This window comes from Ceratotherium simum, chromosome 6 (genome assembly GCF_057802395.1).
Source record: "Ceratotherium simum simum isolate JZ-2026a chromosome 6, ASM5780239v1, whole genome shotgun sequence".
NCBI classification, from domain to species: domain Eukaryota; kingdom Metazoa; phylum Chordata; class Mammalia; order Perissodactyla; family Rhinocerotidae; genus Ceratotherium; species Ceratotherium simum.
Window position 1 is genome coordinate 62,603,349 of NC_141905.1, and position 19,343 is coordinate 62,622,691.

General features: G+C 47.4%; 1 protein-coding gene across 9 annotated transcripts in view; it reads left to right on the forward strand.

Moving 5' to 3' along the window:
• The window catches only part of GBF1 (golgi brefeldin A resistant guanine nucleotide exchange factor 1), a 118,559-nt gene that overhangs the window by 95,975 nt on the left and 3,241 nt on the right, over nucleotides 1–19,343 (forward strand). For 4 of the 9 annotated variants that reach the window (XM_087432506.1, XM_087432505.1, XM_014785684.2 and 1 more), the window contains 25 exons: nucleotides 2,982–3,129; nucleotides 3,466–3,689; nucleotides 4,200–4,368; nucleotides 4,810–5,021; nucleotides 5,363–5,461; nucleotides 6,268–6,462; nucleotides 6,700–6,889; nucleotides 7,702–7,842; nucleotides 8,138–8,226; nucleotides 9,189–9,391; nucleotides 9,868–9,991; nucleotides 10,275–10,400; nucleotides 10,670–10,752; nucleotides 11,391–11,627; nucleotides 11,895–11,988; nucleotides 12,352–12,528; nucleotides 12,859–12,923; nucleotides 13,011–13,134; nucleotides 13,336–13,407; nucleotides 13,555–13,649; nucleotides 13,908–14,061; nucleotides 17,098–17,323; nucleotides 17,834–17,994; nucleotides 18,128–18,374; nucleotides 18,499–18,704. In XM_087432506.1, coding sequence (XP_087288632.1) covers nucleotides 2,982–3,129; nucleotides 3,466–3,689; nucleotides 4,200–4,368; nucleotides 4,810–5,021; nucleotides 5,363–5,461; nucleotides 6,268–6,462; nucleotides 6,700–6,889; nucleotides 7,702–7,842; nucleotides 8,138–8,226; nucleotides 9,189–9,391; nucleotides 9,868–9,991; nucleotides 10,275–10,400; nucleotides 10,670–10,752; nucleotides 11,391–11,627; nucleotides 11,895–11,988; nucleotides 12,352–12,528; nucleotides 12,859–12,923; nucleotides 13,011–13,134; nucleotides 13,336–13,407; nucleotides 13,555–13,649; nucleotides 13,908–14,061; nucleotides 17,098–17,323; nucleotides 17,834–17,994; nucleotides 18,128–18,374; nucleotides 18,499–18,704 — 3,861 coding nt within the window. Of the gene's footprint in view, nucleotides 1–20; nucleotides 120–2,981; nucleotides 3,130–3,465; nucleotides 3,690–4,199; nucleotides 4,369–4,809; nucleotides 5,022–5,362; nucleotides 5,462–6,267; nucleotides 6,463–6,699; nucleotides 6,890–7,701; nucleotides 7,843–8,137; nucleotides 8,227–9,188; nucleotides 9,392–9,867; nucleotides 9,992–10,274; nucleotides 10,401–10,669; nucleotides 10,753–11,390; nucleotides 11,628–11,894; nucleotides 11,989–12,351; nucleotides 12,529–12,858; nucleotides 12,924–13,010; nucleotides 13,135–13,335; nucleotides 13,408–13,554; nucleotides 13,650–13,907; nucleotides 14,062–17,097; nucleotides 17,324–17,833; nucleotides 17,995–18,127; nucleotides 18,375–18,498; nucleotides 18,705–19,343 lie in introns of all 9 variants that reach the window. The other 5 variants (XM_087432510.1, XM_004428000.3, XM_087432508.1 and 2 more) reach the window with 5 other exon arrangements.

Consider the following 19,343-nt stretch of genomic DNA (forward strand, 5'->3'; position numbering starts at 1 on the left):
CGTTTGACTGTCTTTCACAGATTTCTCCATGTCTCCTCAACAAACTGGAGCTAAGTAGTGGGGAGCAGACCAAAGCCCTGAACCAGTTAGAGAGGGTACTACTCTTTAAGAACCTCAAGGTCTCTCTCCCTCTCCCTCTCCTTTCCCCCTTTTTATTTACTTATTTAAATGTTTATTTTTTATATGTAACATCTGGGTCACATTTCCATTGTGTAGAGCACAACTTACCCCTCCCTAGTAACACAGCACGGCTTTGGAAGAGTTGCATGTGTTTATAGCTTTGCGATGTTGGGAATCCTCCTGGGGAGTCTGTTTGCCTGGATCCAGAAGGAAGCCTTGAACTGGTGATACATCATGTAGTGAGCCTAGATGGAGAGCTTGGGTCCTGCTGACATCTTGTGGGGACGCTTAATATCTACCATTTCTAGGGGAACCATGAAGGACCTCCAAGCAAGACCCTTCCCTTCTCTACGCTCTCCCTGTCTCAGAGCTCACAGAGAGAGCTTCAGCAAAGTCCTTGACTCTATTTGGATACCTAACGGGGTTTGGAAGGAAAGGGTAGTCCATCTAGTTGGGGTCTTTTTTTTCTTGGTTACCATTAAAGGGGTCATTTCAAGGTTTAGGACTCTGGATGGATGGAAGGGAGCTAGGTACCAGGATAGCTCAGGACACTGGGAATTCTTTGGGATCTGCAAAGATGCCTTCTGTCCTTTAAAAGTCAAAATGTAGGGGAGCTTAGGAGAGGGATCCAAACTAAAGATTACTCTAATCCCCATATCCCTGCCTTAGGGAAAGGAGGAAGAAAAGGAGGTATGGGTTGTCTAGGTTATCTGTCACAAGACTGTGCGTGCTAGAGGTTTGGTTGTAGGTATCCAGGTCATTGAAGATAAAGAGAACTCTGTGTGTGTCTAGACCTAGCTAGACAGTCCATAGGCCTGTGTTCTCTTTGCATGCATTGTCTCAAGTTTCATTTGTGTGCTTGCCTAATCTCAAGTTGCTGCTTCACTGGCTATCCAGCAATTTGCCATGATTCTTAACCTAAGACCTGCCCTTTCTCTGCAAAGTTTATACTGTCCTTTGGAAATATATGGATAATGTGGTGTAGGGTTCCATGAACACCTACTGCCCCTCCACCTTAGGACCTTAGGACAGGGAGCACAGCTATACTTTTTAAGGGCTGAGACTTTTGTGAGAAATGGCAGGCTCTCAGCCCCTACTTCAGCCAGGAGGCAGAGAACACTCATTGAAAAGATCAGGTTGGACTAGCTTTGCAGAGAATATAGAAGGAAACAGTTAGGAAGGATTGATACTAGTGTAGCAAGAATCTCAATGAGTGACTGGCTTCTCAGTGGAAGTAGGACTGCCTGGACTCCCTGAAATTGAGGGGCTGCCTGGAGAGAAGAGATATCTCACAAAAGTGGATCCAGATATTAGTACTTTTTGGAGCTCAGTGACAATTGCCAATAAGCCAGGGGGTTCTTATTTTTCCTCATTGGTCTCTTGGGCTTCTTGCCTGTCTGCATGTTTGGCTGACTCTTACCCCCAGAACATTTTTTACCATGAACTTGACCCAGATGAGCTTCAATGGTTCCTGGAGAGAGCATCTTGGTTCCTGCTCAGCCACAGTGCTCAGAGCACTTGAAGCTCCATTCTAGGCATATGACTGCAGGCATTTTGGAGATGGAGGGACAAGAAGTGTAAACCCAATGCAGGCTGTTGCTGTGTTACTAAGAGCTGGGGGCGAGGCTCAGCTGTTGGGCCTCTCTCCTTTATGGGTGGAGCTATGGGTAGGGAAGGAAGAATTATGTGGTTTCTAAGCAAGGGATCAAAGGTTACCCAGGTTCTGGAGGGCTTGGGGGAGGTTGAGGAAGGGGACATGTCCCCCAAATATCAGAAGGAATTGAGCAGGCCAAGGATAATATGGGTATATTCAGCCTTTAGACAGAGGCAGGGAGGAAAAGTGCTTCTACTCTCTTTAGAGTCATTCTAATGGTTCCTGGAAGAGAATTGCTGTTGCCCAATCCAGGAATGGTCCATCAGCCTAGGAATAGTTTACTTTAGCTCTGTAGAGGGACTGGGTTCAAATGCTAACTGAGAAGGCAGCAGGACAAGGAAAATGAAATGGGCCTAACTAAACAAAGCAGCTGTGAACCTAGGGTGGAGAAAATGCATAAAGACTTACATCCTAGAGTAGTCAACAGATGATAGAGATTTTCCTCTGTGACTAAAAGGAAGCTATAGGAGAAATAGAAATACAGCAAGAGAGAGGGAAATGGAATAGAGCAAAAGTCCAAAAAATCAGTAGCCTTACCATCTGAAAACATAAAATTGCATTTAGAAAGACCAACAGTGAGTACAGGAGGTTTCATTGATATACCAAAATTGAGAGCAGTAGAGAGCAGAACAGTAGCGTGACATCACTCTCCATCCTTAACTCCACAAATCAACTGGGATACCACTCCTTCCTTAACTCCAAGGAATGAGCCTTTGACCAATTTGATGCAGAAATTCCAGAGAGTAAGGCTCTCATAGTTGGATAAAAACTAGGAGTAGGAGGCTGCTCTGCAGGTAGTTGAGGAGGAAAGCCCAGGAGTCCAGGACCTATAGGTCTGAAGCTTCGGGCAAAGGAGCCCCTGCCCTTACCCTTTCTGCAGGAGAGTCAGGCACCATTTACAGGACTCGGGATTGCCACCCAGGACTCAGGGAAGCAGAGTGATGTGTGAGGGCTGGCCTTATCAATGACCAGCCTAAAAGCAGAATGTCACCTTCCACGTGGAGGCTGCCAGGCTGACCTGTAAAGTGGCAAGAGTAGAAGCCAGGTTAGAGGGGTAGCAATGTGTTCTGATGGTCTAGATTCTTCCTTTGGCACAGATGTGGGGTGTAGGCTGTTTTCTAGGGACTAGTAGGACTAAGAGAAGGGAGATTTCTAGGAATAGAGTATTAATTTGAATACCAGTGCTAATGAGGTGTGATATTTGCAGCTGAAAATGAGAGCAGGAGGCATGAGTGATTCATCCAAGTGGAAGAAACAGAAGAGATCCCCCCGGCCCCCACGCCATATGACCAAAGTCACACCAGGTTCAGAGCTACCCACCCCCAATGGAACCACCTTATCCTCTAACCTCACTGGTGAGTGCCCTAGGCTGCTTCCTCTGATTAGAATAGATAGAAGAAAAGCTCCTTCCTTTCTTAGGGATTTTGACATTGAAGACCAACCGACTGATGGGTTTTGGTCTTTCTGCTGAGAGCAAAAAGAGAAAACTCCAGATCAGATCAGACTTTAACCATTTGGCAATTCTGCTTTGACTTAAGGTTGTTATCCTTCCAGAGGGACTCTGACTACTTTAGAGACCAGTGTGTGTGGAGATTAGTATGCAGTCTAGGAAACAGAGCCCTGGTATCATAGAGTGTATGTGTTTCCCACAGAATCTGTCTTCTTCAGGCCTCACTTACTTTGCTTGGCAGGTGGCATGCCCTTCATTGATGTGCCCACTCCCATCTCCTCTGCAAGTTCAGAAGCTGCTTCAGCAGTGGTCAGCCCCTCTACAGACAGCGGCCTGGAGTTTTCCTCCCAGACTACTTCCAAGGAGGACCTCACTGACCTGGAGCAACCTGGCTCTCCAGGGTACAGCACAGCTGCAGAGCCTGGCAGCAGCGAGCTAGGGGTTCCTGAGCAGCCTGAACTCCAGGTATGGGTTTGCTTTCTAAAGGCCCCTCTCTAGTCTACTACTGTGGGAATTGGCTTGATCCTTTGGATCCTTTATCCAGGCCTTTGCTCAAAAGAAGTTTAGGGTAGGGGGGTTCTTCTCTGTTTCCTAGAATTAGCTGTGCTGCCTAGAAAACCCACAGCATGACTCATGTGAAAGGTAGCTCATGGGATTTATCAAGTTATGCATACAGGTGTGCTTGGCAAAGGTGAGAGAGTGGCCATGGCTTTTTCTGGAAGGTAGTAATCTAAATCCCAAGCCTATGAGAGCCTCTGTTGCCTCTAGGGTTCTGGTCACTGTAGGTCAGTGATGCCTTAGGAGATGTTTTCTGAGTCCTTCATCATACTCCTGTCCTGAGCCATCTTGCATTGATTCATAGCCCACTGAGCTGGCCCTACACCTGAGACACTTAGAGGACAGATTCTTCGGGGTAGTAAGTTCCAAGTTGCTCGTGCCTCATCCCTATTCCTATATCCCCTTTTTTGTTCATAGCAGGAAGGGGCCCATGTGGAAAAGGGCCAATCAGCATCCGTGGAATCCATCCCTGAAGTATTAGAGGAGTGCACATCCCCTGCTGACCACTCTGACTCTGCCTCTGTCCATGACATGGATTACGTCAATCCCCGGGGTGTGCGCTTCACACAGTCCTCCCAGAAAGAAGGTGAGTACTCTCTAGCAGGCTCTGCCCATTCACCTTCTGTATCCTACCCACTAAGCTGCTTGAGCCTAGACCATCTTGGACCCAAGGTGTCTGCTGGTCCAAGTTGTAGGCCATTTTCTAGTCAGGAAATGGAAATCAAGCCAGAGGACTGTTGGAATGGATGGAGTCCTTCCCTAACTTATAAAGAGAGGGAGTTTGGTGGACAATAGGAAGTGAGAGGGAAGAATAGAAAGCTCGAGACTTTTAACAAAAAGATAAGATCATCAATTCTGATTCCCTTCAATAAGTGAGACTAGTCTCCTTACTGCCCCAGAAAAAACTTTTTTTTACTTGAAGAGAATCACTTATCTGAAATTGTCTTGTATAATGCAGGGCAGGCTAGGCCAGGGTGTCAAGCCAGTTGTTTCTTAGAAGTCTCACTTCTCTCTTGGCCTTCCCCAGGTACAGCTTTGGTCCCCTATGGTCTTCCCTGCATTCGCGAGCTCTTCCGCTTCCTCATCTCCCTCACCAATCCACACGACCGCCACAACTCAGAGGTTATGATCCACATGGGACTGCATTTGCTGACAGTGGCTCTTGAATCAGCTCCTGTAGCCCAGTGCCAAACCCTTTTGGGCCTCATCAAGGATGAGATGTGCCGCCACTTATTCCAGGTAAGATTGGATTTCTAGAGGGGCTCCAAACCCCTAGCTGTTTTTCAGAGTCTCTCAAGGGCCAGGGGAGCACAGGGAGGTTTGGCTGATTTGTACGAAGAGTATAGGACCGAGGAAAGAACCTCCCTCCCCAGTTGGCCAGTGGCCGTAGTTGAGAGGACTCCAGTAGTTCTCCAGGGATTCTGGCAGCCAAAGAGAAATATAGGAATGGCTAAGTATAGAGTTCCCGCAGAGCACAGGACCTTAGTGGCAACTTCACACAGTTTATTCTCCTGCTTTTCTCTTGGTTGAGCCATAGTCCGATTCAGAAACCTAATAGCCTACCCTACTCTCATCTCCAGCTACTCAGTGTAGAGCGATTGAACCTTTATGCTGCTTCCCTGCGAGTATGCTTCCTACTGTTTGAGAGCATGAGGGAGCACCTCAAGTTCCAACTGGAGGTGAGTTTCTTGAACTTGGAAGAAGAAGAAAAAAGAATAGGAAGATGTATGGCATCTTCAGTGGGCCCAGCTCTGTCATGCTTCAGGGGGTGGATTTAGGGGCTTCTGTAGGAGAGTACTTTTAACATGCATAGTTTGGTTCATTGGCTGGCTTCTTTAGTGAAGAAGTTAAAAGGAGCCCAGAGAGGGGGCTGGCCCAGTGGTGTAGTGGTTAAGTTCAGCATGCTTTGCTTTGGCAGCCTGAGTTCACGGGTTTGGAACCCCAGGTGCAGTCCTACAGCCATCCTGTGGTGGCACCCCACACTCAAAATAGTGGAAGATTGGCCACAGATGTTAGCTCAGGGCGAATCTTCCTCAGCAAAAAAAAAAAAAAAAAAAGACCCCAGAGAAAACTGGCTGGCTATTAAATGGGAGAACCCAAATATGAGGACTGGCAGGTAACCTCACCATGAGTGGGTACAGCTCTTCTACCTAGCAGTTCCTCTGCAAGACAGGCAGGCAAGCCAAGCTGGCTTTGTCACTAAATTGCAAAAAGGACCTCTGAGTAGGGTCAGGCCATGCTCACACAGAGAGCACAAAAAGGGCAATAGGCAACTTGTTTTGGGTCAGATGTGAGGTAGAGAGCCAGGCCTCCCCTAACATGGAGGCAAAAGAGGGGGATGTATTTAGGGGATAGAATACCTTTAAGTGTGTCTTACTGCATGCCTCCTGGCTGGGCTTCTTCCTGATTAATGTTTTTCCTATCCAATTTGTCTCTTCCTTGAATCCTTTCCCCACCCAAATGGCAATTACTGGGTTATTGCCAGATGTACATCAAAAAGCTCATGGAGATCATCACTGTGGAGAATTCCAAGATGCCTTATGAGATGAAGGAGATGGCACTGGAGGCTATTGTGCAGCTCTGGCACATCCCCAGCTTTGTCACCGAGCTCTATATCAACTATGATTGTGACTACTACTGTTCCAACCTCTTTGAAGACCTCACCAAGCTGCTGTCCAAGGTGCTGAGCGTTATTTCCAGCCTCTAGAATGAAGGGGCTATTAAGGAAGTCTCTCTGGTGGTAGTGAGGATGCTACATACAAGGAGGGAAATACTTAAGAGTTGGTGAACAGGAAGAAGAAAGGCATTTTCTCAGGGCAATGTAGAAATTATAGGAAGTTTCAGGATTTTTGGAAAAGGATCAGTTCAAGTGTAAAGTATTCTAACCTCCAGTCTACTGGATCTGTTTACTTTCCAGAATGCCTTCCCTGTGTCTGGTCAGCTGTATACAACACACCTACTGTCTCTTGATGCCTTGTTGACAGTGATTGACAGCACTGAGGCCCACTGCCAGGCCAAAGTCCTTAACAATCTTACCCAGCAAGAGAAGAAAGAGGCACCCAGACCTGGCTACGAGGCAGTAGATGGCATCCAAGAAACCAGCAATAGTGAGAGGCATTTCTTTCTTTGAGGATCCCCGGCTTCTATGCTTATCCCTTCTCTACTCACTGAATCCTTTCTCTTGCCCTTATATCACTTCCTCTGGGGCACTCCCAATTCTGTGTTTCTGAGGTTTGGTGGACTGAATCATAGGCCAGGCAGGCAGGTTAGCAGGACTCATAGATTTTTTCCCTTTCTCCTCCTCCACAGTTGGGCTTTTTTACAGAATTATTATTTCTTTATGGAGAGAAAAGAGAACATAGATTAAAGGATATAGGAGGGCCGGCCCGGTAGCGTAGTGGTTAAGTTCACATGCTCTGCTTAGGTGGCCCAGAGTTCACAGGTTCAAATCCTGGGCATGGACCGAGGCACTGCTCATCAAGCCATGCTGTGGCAGTGACCCACATACAAAATAGAGGAAGATGGGCAGAGATGTTAGCTCAGGGCCAATCTGCCTCACAGAAAAATAAAATAAAATAATCAAAAGGCTATAGGACTTCTGTCCCTAAAAGCTCCAGGCCCTACTTTCCCTCACCCCCAGTATCTGCCTCCACTCTAATCTTCTCTGACTTCCCCTTGAGATTGAGGTTGCAGAAGATCAAGGAAAGTGACTGGGTAATCTCTTTATTAAATTATAGAATCTAATGCTTGGCTGACCTGGAACAGTGACTACTTATTTGGGCTTGGGTTTGTCCTGTTCAAGTCTGGTGACCTATGTGGAAGCATGCAGGTCTCTTTGGCCTGGGACTCAACTTCTCCTGCAGCTCTGCCTTGGCTTCCTACCCCATAAGTCTTCATTTATCTTCTTCTCTCTTACCAGCTGAGAGAGCAGCCAGTGATGGGAAAGCTGTGGGCATGGCCCCAGACATCCCAGGCCTGCATCTGCCAGGTGGAGGGCGGCTGCCAGCAGAACATGGGAAGCCAGGATGCAGTGATCTGGAGGAAACTGGTGACTCTGGGGGTGGGTACTGGGTGTCCTTTATCCTAAGTCCCTTCAACTGGAGGGCCTGGTGGAAAGCAGAGGGGAGGGGAGCAGAGACACTTGGGGCAGTACCTCAGTGAAGCTTGGCTGCTCATCATGCCTTCAGACCCAGAGAGAGGAAAGAAAACATTTGGATCCCCAGAAGATAGGACTTCTAGGGAAGTGGAAGACTGAGGATATACTTCACTAGAGAGTATATCGGCAACCTTCCAAAAGTCATTATCCTGGTAAAAGAGGTCTTATGGGTTTTCCCCTCTCTTCCTCCCATTCCTAGCTGACAAAAAGTTTACCCGGAGGCCACTTCGATTTTCCTGTCTCCTGCCAGATCCACGGGAATTGATTGAAATTAAAAACAAAAAGAAGGTATATACAGATATCCCCAAAGCTCAGCCTCTGCCCACGTCTGTCTGGGCATTCTTTGTAGGGTTTCTGTCCCAGAGGATGAGGGAGAGTCTAGCAGCTCATTGAACAGCTTCCTAAGGCTAGTCTTTGGGTTTATTGAGACTTCAGCAACCCCCCAGTCTCCTTTGAAGCCCTTCCCTTACTCCTAAGCCATGTAATAGTTAGGCGTACCCTGTTGTGTGCCCCTGGGCAAGTGCTTCCCTAGTGGAGAGCCAGGTGTTACTGGTGGTGACAGGAGCCCTGGAAGCTGGTATCATGTAGGTCACTGAAGGTTATTGGTCATCTCAAGCTGTGGCATGATGATTGGCAATAAAAGGGAATTGACATTTATTCTGGTGCTTTAGTAAAGTTCAGATAACTGCTTTTTGGTTTTCTTAGCACAAAGAAAACCTTCTATTTAACCCTTTCGTCCTCTTAGGGCCAGCTGAATGACTTTGGTTTATGTGTGCCCTTGATTTCAGGGCTGTGACTAGACAGACAAAAAGCTGAGTTATCATCACAGTTAGCTCACCTTGTCCTTCAAACCCCAGGGCCTAAAGAGCTAGGAAACCAAAGAAAAAAGGGGAATCCAAGCTAGGCTGTCAACAGATGCCAGGGATGGCTGTAAAACTGGAGAAAAGAAAACCTTCTCTAGTCCCTTTCCTCTACTTTTTTTCTTGATCTTGAGGTTGGAGGAGAGGGGACTGTCCTATGTATCTTGAGAACTCGGAAAAGGAATGGAAAGGAGCTTCTCAGCCAGTTCTAATTAGACATGAAGACTGGGGAAAGCTAGGGCCAGTATGATCCAGCCTTAGTTCTGGAGTCACTTAGAACCATGTCCTAGGAGCCTGTTAGGTGACCAGCTGCAGACTATGGAGTCCAGCCTGGCCTTGTCTGGTTTAGGAGCAGAGCAGCTTGTGACACCTCTAGTATTTCTTCTCCAGCTGCTGATCACTGGCACAGAGCAGTTCAACCAGAAACCAAAGAAAGGGATCCAGTTTCTGCAGGAGAAGGGCCTCCTCACCATCCCAATGGACAGCACAGAGGTAGCCCAGTGGCTCCGAGAGAACCCTCGGCTGGACAAGAAAATGATTGGAGAGTTTGTGAGTGACCGCAAAAACATTGACCTGTTGGAGAGCTTTGTGAGGTGAGGAAGCTGCAAGGAATGTGGGACATAGTTGGTGATCAGTCTGAGAGGACGGCATCCCTCCCTCAAAGCAGTCTCAGTCAGTTCCTGCTGGTGACCCAGGTCACAAACTCTTCCTCTTCCCATGATTTATATCTGTTGGACCTGAAACAGTCTCCAGCAAGATAGCTTTAAGAGCCATTCCATTCTGCATAGAGAGCGTTGGCAAGGGTTGGATCAGGGTTCCTGAGCACAGGGTTCTGGGTTCCGAGGGATGAAGTTTCTAGGCAAGAATGCACTGATGTGAAAAGTACTAAGGTCAGGAGTTGTAAATTCTGGTCTGTGTTAGAGATGACCAGGAGACACCTCCCTTTACCAGAGCCCTAAGCCTCCTCTATTCCAGTAGGAGAAGGTTAGAGGGACTGTAACTAATAGAGAGCCCACCATTTGCAGCTTATACATCTTCAGCCTCTTCATTCTTCTTCCTTTCCATGTAGTACCTTCAGCTTTCAGGGTCTACGACTGGATGAAGCTCTCCGTCTCTATCTGGAAGCCTTCCGCTTGCCTGGGGAAGCACCAGTCATCCAGAGGTTGCTGGAGGCATTCACAGAGCATTGGAGGGTGAGTTTGAGTGGCAGAGGCTGAGCCCAGCATCTCAAGTTAATTTGACTGAGGGTTTCTATGGCTCCAACTGAAGGACCCAGCTGCTGTCTCCTAAGAAGGCTGAGAGCAACATCAGTGAACTTTCCATAGAGAAGCCAGCTTCTGTTAAAGAGTTGGCAAGAGGTTGGCCGCTTTCTGGCTGGCACCTCCCTTCTGTACCAGCATTGACCAGTGGGTTGGTAGTGAGGGTTTGATTGGCCAGAGCAGGGCATTGACACAGGTGGGGTCTTTGCTTTTTCAGAATTGTAATGGCTCCCCATTTGCCAATAGCGATGCCTGCTTTGCTCTGGCCTATGCTGTCATCATGCTTAATACTGACCAGCACAACCACAATGTTCGCAAACAGAATGCACCCATGACCCTGGAGGTAAGCTTGGCTTCCCAGCCAACGCAGAGAAGATTCAGCACAGCTTTGGAGGTAGCAGGAAGGACATGGGATTTCCAGTGGGCACAGTGGACAGAGTTCTGTCCAACGGAATCAGGGAGAGCTGACCAATCCAGAAGGGAAACTGGGGTAGGGAGGTGGGTCCTTTCACTTACTGTTTCCTAAGTCCTATTTACCACAGACCCGGGAGTTCCTTGGGTGGGGCTTCAGCATTGACACATGGGGGGAAAAGCTTATTGGCCTGTCTCTAGGAGTTTCGCAAAAACCTAAAAGGTGTGAATGGAGGCAAGGACTTTGAGCAAGACATCCTGGAAGACATGTACCATGCCATCAAGTGAGTATGTGTGGAGCATGTAGCATCTCTGTTAAGGAGAAGCACACTGCTTCCTTTTCCAGATTTTAGAGTCACATCAGACTGCAATGACTCACATATCTGGGATTTAGCCTTGGGACTTAACTGAGCAGCCTCCTCTCTCCCAACTCATTTTTCTTCCTTAAAGAAGCCTGAACAATACAGGAACTCTAGTATTCTGAGCCAATCTTCAAACTGTCCCTGCGAAGTGGAGTGTCATTTTTCAAACCCAAAGCCTTCTGGGGCTGGTAGAGAACCCAAGATGGCTGCTGGAGGGTGAGGTTTGGGTCAGAGTTTAGAGATGGGACACTTAGTTTTCTACTGTAAATCAGAAAAGGTAGAGACAATTGTTCATCCTCTCATACCCAGAAAGAATGTGAGATCTTACTATAGTACTAAAGGCCCCACTTAGAGACAGGGCTTTGAGATTATTGGGGATTATGGGACGCTTCCTTTCTTTCTCCCTGGTCCCACTATTGGGTGGGAAGCTGACCACTGAACTGCAGTTTTGATGACCTCTCATTGATGGAAAGTGCCAGTATGGGTGAAGCCCCTTGTCCTAGTTTGGAACCAGTCAGGTTCACAGCAGTGCACCTCCTCCTTCCCTTACCTCCTTACAGGAATGAGGAAATTGTGATGCCTGAGGAGCAGACAGGCTTGGTTCGGGAAAACTATGTGTGGAATGTGCTGCTTCATCGAGGTGCCACCCTAGAGGGCATATTCTTGCGTGTGCCTGCTGGCAGCTACGATCTTGACCTCTTCACCATGACCTGGGGCCCCACTATTGCTGCTCTCTCTTATGTCTTTGACAAAAGCGTTGAGGAGACAATCATCCAGAAAGCCATCTCAGGCTTCAGGTAACCTGGCTTTGGCCTTAGTCTTGACCTCCTCCCACCTCTCTGAGCTAACATGGTTGCCTCCATGCCTCTCTGACTCCTACTCTTATTTTCTGTAGAATGGGGTTCCTCCTGAGTTTTTGGAGGGAGGCTAAAGCTTAGGACAGACTCAAGAGTAAAAGGTTTCTTCCTGGGACTGATTGGGGAAGAATCCCAAGCAAGCCTCCTCAGGGACTTGGAAGGGCTGCCCAGCCTTCCAGTGACTGTTTCTGGGATGTGACATTACAGGAAATGCGCCATGATCTCCGCCCACTATGGCCTCAGCGATGTGTTTGACAATCTCATCATCTCTCTGTGCAAATTCACAGCTCTCAGCAGTGAGGTGAGCAGGGGCAGGAACTATGCATTTGGAGTTCCAAAGGAGGACCTCTCTTTTAGCCATGGATCTACCCTTATCTGTGGAGCTGGTTTCCCTCAGCATATTCCCTCACTCCCCCTAGACTACAGTAGAGCTTAGGCCATTTCTGTCTCGCACAGAAATGGAGACATCCCAATGTGATGGAGATGGGAGAGAAGATGCAATAGTGGGGAAGGCCTTAACCAGGTTAGCCCTTCCCACTAGTATTAAGGGGAATTGAAGCGGAGCCAGCATAACGACCCTCAGGGAAACATAGGTAAGGGCCTAAGAGAATCTCTTTTCCAGACATTTGCCAGGCCCTAAGCTTCTTCGTTTCTTCTTTTCCAGTCTATTGAGAACCTGCCCAGTGTTTTTGGAAGCAACCCTAAAGCCCACATTGCAGCCAAGACAGTATTCCATTTGGCCCATCGTCATGGTGACATCCTACGGGAGGGCTGGAAGAATATCATGGAGGCCATGCTACAGCTCTTCCGAGCCCAACTGCTGCCCAAAGCTATGGTGGAGGTAATTCTTGGTAGGAGACTAATCGACCATAACAAGGCAAGAGCTCCAAGATTATGTGCTGTCTGTAAATAGAACTGGTTGAGAGTAGCACTGGGTCTGATGCCTGCTGAAGCTTACCAGGAACACCTCAAGTGTAAGACCACAGATCTTGGGTTGGGGGGATAGCTGTAAAGGAAGGCTGGTAGAAGCCATTGCCAGTCACCAGTTGGAAGGGGCCTAGTCAATAGTGTAGGGCGGAGAGCTACAGGAAGAAAGCCAGAGAACTTTGCATGGAGGAGCAGGAAATGCAAAGGGCCTATGGAAAGAAATTATTCTTAACCGATTTTCCAGGTAGAAGACTTCGTGGATCCCAATGGCAAAATCTCTCTACAGCGGGAGGAGACACCATCAAACCGGTGAGGGCAGATCAGAGGCTGAAGGCCTTGGGGGAAGGGAAGGTCAAAACTCTGGAGCTCACTGGGGGTTGTACTTTTTTTCTACAGAGGAGAGTCGACAGTGCTGAGCTTCGTGAGCTGGCTGACACTAAGTGGTACTGAGCAGTCTAGTGTGCGGGGCCCGTCCACTGAGAACCAAGAGGCCAAGAGAGTGGCCTTGGACTGTATCAAGGTAACTACCCCTGCCTACCCTTGGTGAACAAGCCTAGACCCCTCCCTACTGGACAGACGCTACCCTATGAACCAAAGAATAGAATTATCCAGGGCTTGTGACCAGAGCTGAGTCCTTCTGCCCTCTCTCCCTCGCTCTTGGGAACATTCTGTTCCCTCCAGCCCTTGTCACTCACCCCCCTCTCTCTTGTGCCCCCTCTAGCAATGTGACCCAGAAAAGATGATCACAGAAAGCAAGTTCCTCCAGCTAGAGTCACTGCAGGAACTCATGAAGGTACAGAATGAAGAGGAAAGAGGGATGAAAGGACTGGTTGGGTCTGGGAGGGGAGTCAGGGACAGTGGTATATGCCTCAATTTCTGTCAGGGCAGGGCCAGTGGCTAGCTTCTCCTCCATGACTACTTTCCTGCTGTTGTTCTCCAGGCTCTGGTCTCAGTGACACCAGATGAAGAGACATATGATGAGGAGGATGCTGCTTTCTGCCTGGAGATGCTGCTGAGGATTGTGCTAGAGAACAGGTAGAAGGCAGTCTCTAGGCAGGCCTCATACTGGCTTGTGCCAAAGGGATGGAAGCCTGGGGCCATCTTGCAGAGTGAGCTCTAGGGGCAAGAAGCACATGAAGCTGTGAGCGGTGGAGGACAAGCTTGCTCATTACACCTGCCTACTTAGGGTATAATACCAATAAGCCCTGAAAGGCCTAGCCTGCATCAGAAAGAGAGGGTTATTGCCCAGTGGCCTCTCCAGCTGAGACTATCCTCAACCCTTATGTTCCTCAGGGACCGTGTGGGCTGTGTGTGGCAGACTGTTCGAGACCATCTGTACCACCTGTGTGTCCAGGCACAGGATTTCTGCTTCCTTGTGGAGCGGGCGGTAGTGGGGTTGCTGCGCCTGGCCATTCGGCTACTCCGGAGAGAAGAGATCAGTGGCCAGGTAAGGAGAGTGCAGCTGGGAAGGCAGGAAGGTATGCAGGGGACCAAAGCGACAGTGTCCAAAGCTATGGTAGAGGTAATTCTTGGTAGGAGACTAGTTGACCATAACAAGGCAAGAGCTCCAGTGTATACTCTGACAGAGTATACATTTAGTGCCCCATAGCATGAACCCAGTAACCTACCACAGGGCTGAGGGAGTCTAACAGGTGGCGTTGGGGGTAGTGTGGCCTCAGGCATGAAGCTGGTACTCAACACCTCTGCAGGCTCCTCTGAATCTGCTCTGTAGGGCTGGACAGCTGCTACCTTATGGCAGTCCCAGCCCTATACCTGATTTCCTGGCTCTCATGCTTAGGACCCTCCTGAGATCTCTTGGTCCAACTATAAAAGACAGCCAGCATAGAACTAATAAGTGAGTTCAGCAAGGTCATAGGATATAAGATCAACACACAAAAACTAATCACATTTCTATATACTAATAATAAATATATGGAAAATAAAACCAAAAACACAGTACCATTTACAAGTGCTCCAAAGGAAATGAAATACTTAGATATACACCTAACAAAACATATATAGGATCTATATGCTGACAATTACAAAATGCTAATGAAAGGTATCAAAGAAGACCAAAATAAATGAAAGAGGTATACCATGTTTATGGATTGGGAGACTCAACATACTAAAGATGTCAGTTCTTCCCAAATTGTTGTACAAGTTTAATGCAACTCCTATGAAAATCCCAGCAAGGTTTTTTTGTAGACATAGACAAGCTTATTCTAAAATTTAGATGGAAAAGCAAAGGCCTTAGAATAGCCAAAAATCTTGAGAAAGAAGAAAGTGGCAGGAATCACTCATCTGATATTAAGGCTTACTATATAGCTACAGTAATGAAGACTGTGTGGTATTTGTGGAGGGATAGACACACAGATCAATGGAACAGAAGAGAGAACCCAGAAATAGACCCACACAAAGATGCTCCACTAATCTTTTGACAAAGGTGCAAAAACAATTCAATGGAGGAAAGATAGCCCTTTTCAATTGCCAGAGAAATTGAAATTCATGGGGAGAGTGGGGGAGAAATAAACCTTGACCTAAGCCTCATACGTTATAGAACAATTAACTCAAAATGAATCATAGATTTAAATGTAAAATGTAGGGGCCGGCCCCGTGGCTTGGTGGTTAAGTGAGCGCGCTCCACTGCTGGCGACCCGGGTTCGGATCCCGGGCTCGCACCGACGCGCTGCTTCTCCGGCCATGCTGAGGCCGCATCCCACATACAGCAACTAGAAGGATGTGCAGCTGTGACATACAACTATCTACTGGGGCTTTGGGGGGAAAAAATAAATAAATAAAATCTTAAAAAAAAAAAAAAATGTAAAATGTAAAACTATGCAACTTTTAGGAAGAAACATAGGAGGAGACCTTTGGGAGCTAGGCAGAGTTCTTAGACTTGACACCAAAAGCACAATCCATAAAAAGAAAAATTGATAAATTGGATTTCATCAGTATAAAAACTTTGACTTTATGAGAGCACATGTGAAAAGGATGAAAAGACAAGGAGCATATGTTTGCAAATCACATATCTGAAAAAAAACTAATATCTGAACTATAAAAGAATTCAAAACACAACAGTAAAAAAAAATCCAATTAGAAAATGGGCAAAAGATATGAACAGACATATTACTGAAGAAGACATACAGATGGCAAATAAGCACATGAAGACATTAAATGACATTTAGCATCATTAGCCAGCAGGGAAATGCAAGTTGAAACCATGATGAGATATCACTACCCACCTACCAGAATGGCTAAAGTAAAAGATAGTGATAGGGGCTGGCCCGGTGGCGCAGGCGGTTAAGTGCGTGCGCTCTGCTGTTGCGGCCCGGGATTCGCCGGTTCGGATCCCAGGTGCGCACCGACGCACCACTTGTCAAGCCATGCTGTGGTGGCGTCCCACATAAAGTGGAGGAAGATGGGCATGGATGTTAGCCCAGGGCCAGTCTTCCTCAGCAAAAAGAGGAGGATTGGCAGATGTTACTCAGGGCCAATCTTCCTAAAAAAAAAAAAAAAAAATAGTGATAATACCAAATGCTAGCAAGGATGTGGGTCCCTCATACATTGCTGGTGGGAATGTAAAATGGTACAGCTACTCTGTTGGTAGTTTCTTTTAAAACGAAACATGCAATTACCGCACAATCCAACAATTGCACTCTTGAGCATTTATTCCAGAGAAATGAAAGCTTACTTTCTCATAAAAACCTATACATGAATGTTATAGAAGCTTTATTTGTAATAGCCAAAAAGTGGAATCAGCCCAGATGATTTTCAACAGGTGAATAGTTAGACTGTTACATATGTACAGTGGAATACTATTCAGCAATTAAAAGTAACAAACTTGATACATGCAACAACTTAGATGAATCTCTAAGGAATAATGCTGAGTGAAAAAAAACAATCCCAAAAGGTTATATACTATATAATTCCATTCACAGAACATTTTTGAAATGACTAAATTTTAGAAGTTGTGGACAGATTGCCAGGGGTTAGGGATGGGGACAGGAAAAAGGCAGACGTGGTTATAGAAGGGATCCTGTGGTGTTGGAACTATTTAGAATCATGACTAGTGGTGGATACACAAACCTACACAGGTGATTCAGTTGTGTAGAACTTAACACACATGCATACACATATGACTACAAGTAAAACTGGGGAAATCGGAATAAGATCAGTGGATTATATCACTGGTGATGATATTATACTATATAGTTTTATGTAATGTTACCATTGGGGTAAACTGGGCAAAGTGTATAATGGATCTCTTTGTATTAGTTCTTACAACTGCATATGAATCTATAGTTATCTCCGTAAAAATTTCAATAAAAAAAAAATCGGAAAAAAAAAAGAAAACCAGCAGCAGTACCCTAAGTTGGGTCCTAGCCAAACTGTCCTCACTGGCCTAAGGAGACTGATGGGGAAGGAGATGAGACAAGGATCTGTGTGCCCACTTCCTACTTCCTGCTCCCCACCTCCACCCCAGGTACTGCTCTCGCTGCGAATTTTGCTACTAATGAAGCCCAGCGTGCTGTCCCGAGTCAGTCACCAGGTAGCCTATGGGCTCCATGAACTCCTTAAGACCAACGCAGCCAACATCCACTCAAGTGATGACTGGGCCACTCTTTTCACGCTGCTGGAGTGCATTGGCTCGGGCGTCAAGCCTCCAGCTGCCCTGCAGGCCACAGCCCGGGCCGATGCACCTGATGCCGGTAAGCCCTTTCCCAGGGAGATCCACGCTGGCAGATAAACAGTTATGGCCCCAGGGGTTGAGACAAAAAACAAAACAGTTTATTGCATTCAGCAGATTAAACACCCCTGGCTTCTGCCATCTGCTTCCAGAGCTTCCTGTGCCCGCTGGACTCTCCCCAGCACCCACAGGTTAAACAGCAGGAAGGCAAGTAGGCAACAGAGAAGGCCATGAAGCCAGGCTTCCTACTGTCCTGAGGACTGTTTTCTCAGAAACTGTCCTCACTGCCACCTCCTCCCCTGACAGCTGCTACTAGATGCCATCAGGAGCCCAAATTAGTCTGCTGCCGCATTTGGTCAAGAGAGAAGCTGTCCAGGCCATCCTTCAGCCCTCTGGTGACAGGGCTGAAACTAAGCCAGATCAAGAGAGAGGAGGCCAGGCTTCAGCACCTTTCTTCTGAGAGCTGAAATTATCCCTCATCCCAATGTCCCCATCCCCACCCTGACACTTGCCCTTCTACCTGCCGGCTCAGGGGCCCAATCAGACAGTGAACTTCCATCCTACCATCAAAATGATGTAAGCCTGGACCGAGGGTACACTTCTGACTCAGAGGTCTACACTGACCATGGCAGGCCTGGCAAGATCCACCGATCAGCCACAGACGCTGACGTCGTCAACAGCGGTTGGTTAGTGGTAAGTGAGCATATGGGCAGCCAGTGAGTCTTCCCTCCTTGGCCTATAGGAAAGAATACTGGTCTTCTGAGAGGGCATCTAGGGGAAGATGGGGGTGAAGCCTGGGTTCCCAGATCCTCTGTGTACTTTACAGGTGGGGAAGGATGACATCGATAACTCCAAGCCAGGGCCGGCGCCCAGCCGGCCAGGCCCTTCACCCCTGGTCAATCAGTACAGCCTAACAGTGGGGCTGGACCTTGGGCCACATGACACTAAGTCCCTGCTTAAGTGTGTGGAATCACTGTCCTTCATCGTGCGTGACGCTGCCCACATCACACCTGACAACTTTGAGCTCTGCGTCAAGACTCTCCGCATCTTTGTGGAGGCCAGTCTGAATGGCGGTGGGTCACCTGATGAAGGGGCAGTTGGGGAGTAGCCATGTGAATATATGGGGAAAAGGGAGGAAAAAGCAGGTCATTTCTGCCCATGGATGTGGAAATGTGACCTCAGTCTGGCTCTGCTCAGGGTGCAAGTCTCAGGAGAAACGTGGCAAGATTCACAAATATGACAGCAAAGGGAACCGCTTCAAGAAGAAATCCAAGGACGGCTCAGTGCTTCGGCGGCCTAGGACCTCCAGCCAACATGCTGCTCGGGGCGGGCACAGTGACGACGATGAGGATGAAGGCGTGCCTGCCAGCTACCATACGGTGTCTTTACAGGTCAGTCAGGACGTAAGTATGGCACCCTTTACTTCCTCTCCTCTCCCCGCGCCTGACATTGGGAGCCTGGGCAGTGCCAGGGACAGCCAGGGCTGAGAGGAAGGGCCTATATTTTCTAGCCCAGGCCCTTGGCCACCACCTCCACAGTGTTCCTCTACGCAAGACCATTTGCAAGTCTTTGTTTAATTTTTAAATTCAGGTTTATTTTTTGAATAGGTAAGACATGCACATGGTACAAAGTTCAAAAGGTACAAAAGGGTAAATAGATAAAAGTTAAGTCCCATTCCATTCCTGTTTCCAGCCACTAAGTTCCCCTCACCAGAGGCAACCACTGCCACCAGTTTTCTATCCTTCCAGAGTTATTCTGTGTCTATTCAAGGCATATAAAATTTATTTTATGAGCAGACTTTATATCACTAAATAAATGGAGAACTAATTGCCTTAAATAGAATGACTTTAGAAAAATGATGAAAAGAAAAAATTATTAAATCTGGCCAGACACTATTGCCCATCAAAGCCTCTGAGCCTGAGGTTTGCTTTCTGTTTTTAAAATGAGAGTAACAAGATGAGGCTTTATCTGTCATCAGAAGGTGTCAAAAAGAATTGAAAAGAAAGTACCTTTCTCACTGTGTACTCAGCGTCATTAAATAC